Source organism: Gigantopelta aegis, unplaced genomic scaffold (assembly GCF_016097555.1).
Source record: "Gigantopelta aegis isolate Gae_Host unplaced genomic scaffold, Gae_host_genome ctg4520_pilon_pilon, whole genome shotgun sequence".
NCBI lineage: Eukaryota > Metazoa > Mollusca > Gastropoda > Neomphalida > Peltospiridae > Gigantopelta > Gigantopelta aegis.
The window spans coordinates 4,383-15,306 of record NW_024533909.1 but is presented as its reverse complement, the minus strand read 5'-3'; the positions used below and the strand labels follow the sequence as shown (position 1 = coordinate 15,306).

Here is a 10,924-nt window from a genome sequence, read left to right as displayed (position 1 = left end):
TTTGTAATACATTAAATACATATAGTAACAGCAATAACTGTTGTAGTATATCCTTCTCATGAATAAAACTAACTGGAATATCATAACAAAATAAAAGATAAAAACTGAGTGATCTAGTATAAGAGACAGATTAATAGAAAATAGACTTTATTTAATACTATACTATCAGTGGTCATATTGACAGACAGATTTTAATTTGAGAGTATAAAATATTGTGATTACAAATCATGAAGTTGTATGATGACTTATCAATAACTCTGATTAGTAAGTAGATTAAACTATTTACCTTGATCATGAATAGTTTATTCAAAGCAACATCATCTTGACAGTGTTCAGCAGAAATCATACCTATTTCAATACAATAGTGTAGTGATCATTATTGACTGCACCTTCAGTAATGTCTTGAGCTATAACTTCAGCAGTTTCAAAGGAATCGTTCATTGTATTTAGTATCACACCTACTGGTCCTCTTTTAACCCATCCACTACAGTATAAACCTAAACGATATAGATTTTAATGAATAATGTCTTGATCTACTACACATGACAAGCACATGATATTCTGTGACCGACTACATACTAATGATAAAATTTACTGTAACTCAATAACTCAATTACTAACCATTTACAACAGCTCCATTATCATCAAGGACTCTTCCCTGTCTATTAGGAATAATACCTAGTTGATTATCAAATGGTATGGCTAGATCTATCGAGAGACTTTTATATCCAATACTACGAAGTACCATAGAACATGATATCTCCTCATATTCTCCACAACCTACTGCTTTTAAAAAATTACCTGTATTCTAAGAATGGGAACTGATAGTTAGATTATTGTGTAGTCTCTATATATACCTCTAGTTTATTGATCTCCAACTTTATAGCTTGTACTGTCCCATTATCTGCTGGTAGACACTCAACAGGGCTGCGTAGGAACTTTAATTCCAAGCTTTTCTCAGTTTCAAGTGTACTAATATCACTAAATCCATAATAACAATATCAATTAAATAATATTATATGACTACTTTGCTGTTTTTATTAATAGCTCTGTAATCCGTTTCCTAGGCCTTGGTAAATCTATTGTAATAAAGGTAACTATTATATACCAGTAGTATAACAGTAATATGTACCATTATAAGAGATTAATGTTACATTATGTTATTGGAGAGAAATGTTACCATACCTCCTAATGTATCTTTGTAAGGTTCAAAGTCTTGTGGATGTAATATAGTACGACAACATGGCAATCTGATCATTTCTCTTAGTTCTTTGATTGTAAATGCAACTTGTAATGGTCCTCTACGACCAACTAAAACCACTTTCTTTATGTTACTTTGAGCAAGAGATTGAACAGCATGAGAACAAATATCAGTTTTCTAAGACAGAGAACTCAAACACTTAAAAACAACACTAAATTTACTTTCAGTAAATCAGTGGTGTTAGTAAAATTCTAGCAACATCTAATGCTACATTACCATGACCAATAATGACTGCTGTCTCTCCAGATAAATCAGGATTAAGCTATAGTACCATAATAACTTTAATATCACATAATTATCAGTCGCTTACATTGGCATGAAGGGGCAGGCCATTGTACCATCCTACAAATGCTCGAGCAGAATAAACTCCTCTTAAATCCTATAGAAAATAGAAAATGTATTTTATCTTAGATGCAGACAGACATAGAGAGAGACAGGAAAACAGGTAGATAGTATGAGAGATAGACCAGACATACTTAGATCCAGATGTTAAGAAACAATCTTATGCTCACTAACCTCTCCTGGAATTCTTAATGGTTTAATCATTTTGCTCCATATGCCTGTAATAAAAAATGACATTGATCTAATATTGATTCTCTCTCTCTCTTACTAATACAACAGCAGTATAATGAGGTTTTAATTGACTCAACATGACATCTCGCCCAATGTGGACATTACCTAGAAAACCGACATCGTTCTGATTGTGCCAGTGTTGTAAACTGATTAATGACATTCTAACAATTATAGTAACAGGTACTCTTTATAATATAGTCTGATTTCTGATGTACATACTTTGACCTCTGGATGATCAGGTGCTACACCAAATCTTACTAAACCAAATGGAATGGTGGTAGAGACTCATAGATGTCTACACACACTTCAGAGTGACGCTAATTATAACATATTAACAGTAAAATAAATACTGTATACAAGTGACTATGACAAAAACCTTGAGTAATTGGTGAGCAGTGTAAAAAACCAGCTGGACCACTACCAATGATAGCAACCCGTGGCTTTGCTCCAGAGATCTGAGACGTACTGATGTACTTCGAAGAAAAAACACTGAAGTAATAACCTGTGTCCTTTAAACTGCATTATGTACTGTTAATATAAAGGGTGTGGTCAAATGACAGTTTTCTTAATTCAGCATACAAAAAAGTACAGTAATTTAATTTTCGTTAATAACAACACAATAATAAAGGGGTCCACTAGTACTACATACATATTATAAAAAAGTACAGTTCAAACTGTTAGCAAGATAACCAGCACTAGTTCAACTTGTCTACAAGTAGAAAGATAAAAAGATCTTATATATATTTGTAGTGTCATATATAATGAATACTTACACAAAAACTTGGTTTTGTCAAACCACATAGTCTGAAAAGACTTAATGGAAGAATAGTAGTACCATTGTCACTGAGAGAGAGAGAGAGAGAGAGAGAGAGAGAGAGAGAGAGAGAGAGAGAGAGAGAGAGAGAGAGAGAGAGAGAGAGAGAGAGAGAGAGAGAGAGAGAGAGAGAGAGAGAGAGAAGAGAGAGGAGAAAAAAGAGAGAGAGAGAGAGGAAGAGAGAGGAGAGAGAGGAAAAATGAAAAAATCAAAATAAAGTCAACCAAGTATTTGTTGCTACACACATTGTCTATCACTTTTAATTTGCTCCTATTCAACAATCACAGTGGCTATCTTCTAACCAACACTATATATTATTATTATTATTCCATCTTACTCAGTAGATTCATCTTGAGCAATTGTTGTGTAGCAACACCCAAATGTAGACCTGATATCTTGAAGAGTCTAAAATATGATACAATAATGAGAGAAGACAAGAAATATATAAACTGACTGTGCGACATGAGTTGGGGCATTCTTTGCTGCCCTTCTGATAGCTTTGCACACATTCCTAAAAATGACAGTAAAAAAAATATCATTATTATTGTCTTCTCATGTTGCAATAATTATCAAACAACAAATGAAATAAAGAATTCTATTACTTACTGTGTATTCATCTGAACCAGTAGAAGGATACAGACTTTCACCATGCATCCAGTCATATAAACAGTAGCGTCCATGAGGATCATGATCACAGGTTTGCAATAAAAAGTTTAAAAGTTTTGTCATCAATCTAAATCAGAAAAAGAGGTTGTGGTAATTGTACTAGACATGTTAGGAAAGATGTCATTACGATTTTATAAACTTTGTTAATTTAATTAGGATATACAACATAATCTATTTCAAAAACAACAAAATATAAATTAATAGACACGAAAAATTTTGGGGACACATCACCACATAAAAATAATGTTAACGTTGTTTGCTGCTACATATAAATGCTATATAAAATTACTATTATACTCTGTCCGAGTTGAGAAAAGCCCCTTATTAAAAAAAAGGTGTTTTATGCATGGAATGTAAGGTGAGGTATTTCCTCACCTGTTAGCGCTGAAGTACGTGTTAAGTGTATTCATTATTTGTTCACATGGATGTCAAGCGAACACACCCACGTTTTTTTCACGTGCTTGTAAACATGCCAAGTGGAAAAAGATTGCGATCACAAACAAAGGAGGCTGCTGTGAATGTCTATGAATATTTCGAGGAACTTGGCAGGCGCAAACAGACTGAAGGATCTCTGAAACGAACCTGTGATGCCACAGGACTTTCACGTTCCAGTATCAATCTCACAGTTCTGATGACGAATAATTTTAGACATTTTCAGTTTTCCTTTTTTGTCAAAAGGTTTTTTCAAAACCATGGTGGCTTTATAGCTGCCCAAAATCGCAAAAGACGATACCTGGTCATTATTTTAATAGTAATAATTGATACAAAGGCATTTATTCGTATAATTAGAATTGTAATTTTGACTTGCCACGTGATAGTCGGCTGACTTTTCGAGGTGAAAATCGATTTTTGTTATCTGCTCGAAGGTGTGCAATTTCAAGTATGCGAAATGTATGCCATTCAAAATGTATGGAGTTTTATAGTTGGTACTTTCTCGTAGTGCTAGAGAGCCAAATTTTATATATAAAATGCGCGTTTGCAAGCTGAATCGATTGGTGCAAGTCCCATGTGGATAGCACGTAAAACGGCAAAGTTATTCACACGTCTGGGTGGCTTTTCTCAACTCGGACAGAGTATAGTTTTCAGTTGATATTAGAGTAGTTATAATTACTATTAAAGAAGTCTAATAGGATTGTCCAAGGTTGGCATATTTTGATATTGGTCCCATCTCCTAAACTAAACCCTACATTTTAGCAACACAAGAATGTAAGCTGATGTTTGGATTGTCCCACTGGGCGGGTCCAATCCTCAGATTGTTTCTGTAACTCAAGCATTGATCACAGTGTGTGTCATTTATACTGTTATCGTATTTTTGTAACTGTCATGGATTTCATATGCTGAAAAATTAATAGTAATTCTTTATCAGGTAGTCAAAGTTTCCATCATATACAGAAAATACTTAGTTGTATTAACTAACATGATTTGAAGGGTCAAGTCCACAATCTCTTTGTATAGCTTTATAGAGGTTAACAATTACTCCAGAACAATTTTTAGTGCAGAAAGAGTTGATTTCACTGTCACTTATCGCTTGATCACTACCCAATTGATTCAAGTCATTCTATAGGGAAAAAAACAGTCAAAGATAATGACATGTGTTATAATAACATATTATTGCTGTATTAAAATACAGTAAATCAGAAAAATTTCATGAGATTTAAATACTCTTATTAAAAATCACAAATATTAATTTTCATCTTTTTCATGGTTGTGCATATTATAATGATGGTTTGTCGTGTCATATTTTTATCATTACCAGTAATCACAGAATTTATATAGCATGAACATATCCATATTTTATTGTAATTGCCTTAAACATTTAGTTATATTGTTTGACATTTCTTAAGAGATAGAAAGACATAGGAGAGCTAATGTACTACTTCTCAGAGTGAGAAATATTCCCTGGAGCTCCAAGTATATGTTACTAATTTGTAATCTGACTCCTCCTCCTTTATAACAAATTAAAAATTAAGTTTCCTAAAATGTATGGAATGTGGGAGGAGTATACTATAGTAGGACATTATGCAAGGGGAATTTTGCAGTCATTTTAAGCAAGGTAGTTTAGAGTGGATTGATTCATCATTTATAGTTTGTTTTTTTAATTAAATACATAGCCTGAAGGAACAACAAGTCTAGTTTACAGTTTTAGACCACCCCCCCCCTCTTCAAAAAAATAAGGTGGAAAGGGTAATGTCTGGCATACATACCTCGCATGTTAAAAATGGGTCCTGTGTTGTTTTATAAGAGTCTTCAATACAACTTGACCTCGCTTCTCTGGATTTATATCGACGTATTTCTAACGATGACCTTTGTATGACTTTCACAACATATCTGAACGTAACAAAACACAACATCCGCTTTTAATACTGTATCGAATAGCCAGAGGTTCTTACCTAGAAATAGTGAATGGATCACGCTTCGAAGCTCGTATCCATCGACGACATTCTGTACTCAGAAGAACGAGGGCCACAACAAAGAGACAAAGTTGAACGCGCATCTTCACTAGAAGTAGTGTGCTCAAGAACGACACCGCCTCTCCTTATTAATTATGTTAAATAAAATTAATTTAATTAACTAATCTTAATACTTAATAACAAACCAGCTTTTAAGAGTAATATGTTAGTCAGCTTTAAGAATAATGTTAATATTTATTATACAGTTCTATCTATTTTATGAAGGAGAAGACTGCACAGTCTTAGCTCACTTTTGCCGACTAGCCTGTATAGAAAGAGAACATATAAACAGTTATAAATCAAATGATTTATTTTAAGACATACACAACGTCGTGGAGGAGTTAGTCCACAGAGTGTAAATAAGTTGTCAGTGGCCCTACAACAAAACAATATTAACTATTACTAGGTATAGCAGTATTGAAGTAATGCAGTTTCCTGTAAACCCAGCATATCTCCCAAACAGGCCTTAACAATAGTACCATGGACTTTGAATTCCTGCCTGAAAATACAGGCACTAAAATTAATATTAGTGCTTACAGTGAAGCTGGACCATTAAAAGAATCAGCTACACCTTTGTAACAACAACCCAAAGTATTAGCAACATAGGTCAAGATACCAGGCTACACAAGTAAAAGGTAGTAATGATAAAGACTTGTAACCAGCAGTCTTACAGATCCATCACTTCCTTGCTGAGTACAGCTAGAAGGACAGACTGTTGAGTCTTGTTGGAAGTCAGAAGCACATTGCTAACAGAGAAAAAGCTCAATAAACCTATAGTGTACAACTTGCCTGTACTTACTGTAAACTGGGTTCCTTTTGTTGATTGAGGATTTTGAAGCATAGTTGCTGCATATTGGTCATCTTTGATGCATAAATCTCCATTACTATTGGTTTTGCAGCTGTCTGACAAGACCTCATTAAAACCAGAAGGAAAACTTTGTATATAAATAAATATAATATATAACTATATAATATATATTACTTTGACACAAATTAGCTTACCCCATTATCACCACAGCATGCTTGTATATCCTCAAAGACAGTCAAAATCGTAGTATCACATTTTTGGTCACAATAAGATGATGCATCTGAGTCACTCACTCCTGTACCATCTAGAATATGGTTGAAAAATAGTTACACAACTAACAAATGCATCGCCATTAATCTCTTGTGTAACTGTTGAACAATCACTTTTACAAGTGGCTCGCCTTTCCCTCTGTCGAATTTGTTTCTTTGAGTGGACATTTTCCTGATGATGGCGAAAATATTCAGAATATCATCATGCTTTGACCTAAGCCTCCATCTTCTTTCTTCAGCAGTTGGAGCTGCTTGGATCAATACCAGACCCAATACTACCAGAATTCCAAGAGTCAGCATACGCATCTGAAATGACACATTATAGCTATTTCTATCAAATTGGACATATTTTTAGCATACCTTTGATGACTTGTGATCTATAGTTTTGGTTGCAAAAAGTATAGACTTTTACTCTAGAGGATGGGTGGAGCTCAGATTAGATTCATATGATATCACGAGTGATGCATCTTATTTGATTAGATCTATATGTGGTATAAATTAATGAATGTAATCAGTGTATGAGGTGTTAAAATCAACAAATTATAAAATATATAATCAAAAAACTGTGCAGCTTGTTTAGTTTAAAGTTACTGAGTATTAATAATTTTCTTAGTTTTTTCCATGTTTGCATCAGCATTTGCCTGAGATTGAAAAGAATGTGGTTATGCATTTTAACACCCAAGAAGAGTATCAACTTACACATTCCACTGGTGCAACCAAGCTACATGAACGAAACATATCTTGTCCAATGAACCTAGTGAAAAAATGTTTTATACATGTATCATTACAAACACAGAAACAACTTACGGCACGCCAATTTGCTCAATGGCATAATAGCAACAGCCCATATTGTTAATGACTTCAGTCAATGCCTGTATCATTCAATAAAACAGTCTAAAAGGCAAGCCACAGATTAAAAATTTGATCTCACCATGTTGCAATTCTCAGTACAATTGGTCCTGGACTGCTGGTAATCAATAACACATTTCTATTATAATATAATTGAGTAGCAGTGAATTAATGAGCATCAAGGCTTACAGTGTACAAAGCTGAAAGGTGGTATTGACTCCAGTTTCAACTGGATAGATGTACTGTTTCCACAATTTTCTCGCAGTATGTATTACCAAATTTGAAACAAGTGTTTTTCATAAGATTAAAGTATACAGAAGGAGCATTCTTGTGGTGAAGGTGAAAGAAAAGTATTACTTAATTGATTAATGGATAGGTAGAGGCTATAAAGTAAATTGTACTTACATGACCACCACCCCCGCAGTCTCTGGTTATATTTGTGTAGAGATTAAACAAAACAATTGAGCAGTTATATTGGTCACAGAATTTAGTGATGTCAGCATCACTCATATCAAAAATATCAGATTGAGTGAGAATATCATTGCAATCACTGGCTGGTGACTTTGATAATTTCATCTGATCAGTGATACACTGACTGTTTGACCTGTCAGCAAAGCTACTTTGAGGGCAAATATGCCCAATATTAACAGCATAAAAAACGCATTATTAGGAAACCTTCTAAAAGAAAAGGCAATAATTTCATACAGTATCACATCCAACTTACCAGAACAGAAAACACTATTGTAGAAAGGTTCAATGTATGTGTACTAGCTGTCAAAGGTTGGGTGGGGCTGGATATGAATTTTATTTAGTAATGATACATGATTAAAAAAAGGTAATAAATGACAAGTAATGATACATGACTAAAAAAGGTAATAAATGACAAGTAATGATACATGATTAAAAAGGTAATAAATGACCAATCATATTAAAAAAGCACATCATATCAGAGTAACTAAAATGTATGGATTGGAAAAAATGACAAATTTTAAAGTGTTGATTCTCTTTTTCCACTTGTCATTTCCCACAGCAACAAAAGCACTGGTATCAGGCTTGGAAGCATGGCGACGATCTTTCTTGATATGCTGTCGAATGACAAGTTCATCTACAGGTATTCCCTCAACTTTTATATATGATTCAATGCCTAAAACATAAATATAACTAAAGTTAGAGAGTCCTCGACCATCAATTTAACATACCCTCTTGTTCTTTAGGTGGAAGACCATCAGGTGCTTCAATAAACAAATATGCTTTATTTTTATGATTGAGATAAGCAGCAAATGTAATTTTACTAGTTCTTTCCAAAATCTATGAAAAAACATTTATTAGTTGAAAAATCCCCCAAAAATGTTGTTACAGTGTTAATCAGACATAGTATACTATTTCCCATACATATTTATGTTGATAAGGAAAAAACACAGCAGTACATTTTGCTTAATTGGCAATTTTTAAAGTAAATATGAAGATTGTGCTCAGCAAAATATAGCTAGTCATTTAAATTTGAATCACTCTATTAATAATGAATTTAAGAGACTAACTTTTTGTTCAACAGCAGCTGACAAAAAGTCATTCCAGTTTTCTCGTTAAGTACTCTCCATTTTACTCGACCAACAAGCCATATATGACCAGAGCTATCCATGTAGCCAGCATCTTCTATCCTCAACCACATTCTCCATCTTTGTCGTGTATAAGGCGCTTCTCCTCTACCTAAAAGACAGTGAATGAATGCAATAAAGTTAGCCTTTTATTTAAATATTAAACCTGGTGGGTGTTAACATGCCAGCCAGAGATAATGATTTCTCCAATTCCCCATGAGGCAGGTCCAGTTCTTTAACATCAATTGGCTCGGTGTATATTTTTGATTCTACCGAGTACATTACGCTAAAATATAAAAATGAGCAAATTATTTAGTTTACCATCTAGTAGAGAAATGACTTTAACACTGTTATCCCCAACAGGTTCACCAACACACATCCCATCAGGTTTAGTCTCTTCTAATTGAAGTTTCTCAGTAGCCTAATAAAGCTAATGGGTTCAACCTCAGTACTACCATATAATACAATAGTATCTTTATTAGGTGTTACACTAAGCAATGTGCGAAGAGGACCTCTGCAGAGAGAGAAAGAGAGAGAGAGTTTTAATCATTGACCTCTTATTAAGTTATATACCGAAATACAGGGGCTCCTCCAACTATAGTAACTTTACAGGCAACATTATCTTATTTTGAGCTGCATATTGAGCTATACGATACACAAAAAGCTGGTGAGCCTCCAAGAACAGTAACATTATACTTCTTCAATGTATCGATAACTTTTGGCAGGATCACAAGTAGTAAATTTAGGAAACGTGACTGAAAGTGCACCATCTAAAAAAAAAATCTCTAGCTAAGTCCTTATATTAAACACTACATGTTATGAATGGATAGACAGATAGTGGAGCAAATAGCATGAAGCTTACCTTCAAATAATGTAGGGGAAATATAGGAAGATTGGAAGCCATAGATGTATCTCTCTCTTCCAATGGGTAAATATTTTTAATTGACTTCTCAAAAGAAGCTGACAAACATTTGACTGTCGAAGAATAAATTCATGTTGTCGAAGAAGAAGTTTAGGCATTCCTACAATAGACATAATTCAAATTAAAAGCAATTATTTCAATTACCTGTACTGCCAGTTGTGAATGTTATCAGAGCGTGTTCAACAGATATAACTTGATCTGGTAACATATATTCTTCAGTAAATGTTGGACCAATCTCAATTGTTTAGGTATTGCACGTATTGAAGGTAATATATACTAGGAAAATTAGAAAGAATAACATAATTCATCCCTTCTCACTTATCTGTCCATCTGTCTGTCCATTTATCCATGCCATCAATCCATCTGTCTGTCCATACATCGTCTATATACCTTTAGCCATTTGAGTTTTGATCCTAATGGCCACACCCAAATAGCTGGATTAGCATTAGCAATGCAATAGTTACATCGTTCCAGACCATACTGGGATCAATAACGATAATAGTACCACTACATCATACCAATGGATTTATAATACACATGTAAATACATGTACAACTAATTACTGTACTGACCTAGTGCTAAACTAGCAATTGCAATACAATAAAAATCAAATCTGAAGGTATTGAGGTAATTAGAACTCTATCACCAGGTTGAAGATTGGCTGAACTTTTAAGGAGGTTTGCTATTCCGTGACACGAGAATGAAACTCTCGACATG

General features: G+C 33.9%; 1 protein-coding gene across 1 annotated transcript; it reads right to left on the bottom strand.

Moving 5' to 3' along the window:
* Nucleotides 1-348: 348 nt before the first annotated feature.
* On the bottom strand, nt 349-9,567 carry LOC121392794 (NADPH:adrenodoxin oxidoreductase, mitochondrial-like). The gene is given in 23 exon segments (XM_041523869.1): nt 349-497; nt 622-808; nt 858-981; nt 1,025-1,079; nt 1,186-1,378; nt 1,423-1,436; nt 1,439-1,523; nt 1,572-1,640; nt 1,778-1,806; nt 1,809-1,821; nt 1,872-1,946; nt 1,948-1,995; nt 2,054-2,107; nt 2,110-2,151; nt 2,211-2,237; nt 2,239-2,307; nt 3,103-3,159; nt 4,732-4,872; nt 5,519-5,642; nt 6,436-6,510; nt 6,912-7,147; nt 8,719-8,834; nt 9,471-9,567. Coding segments are annotated over 23 exon segments (2,079 nt in total).
* Between the last annotated feature and the right edge of the window lie 1,357 nt (nt 9,568-10,924).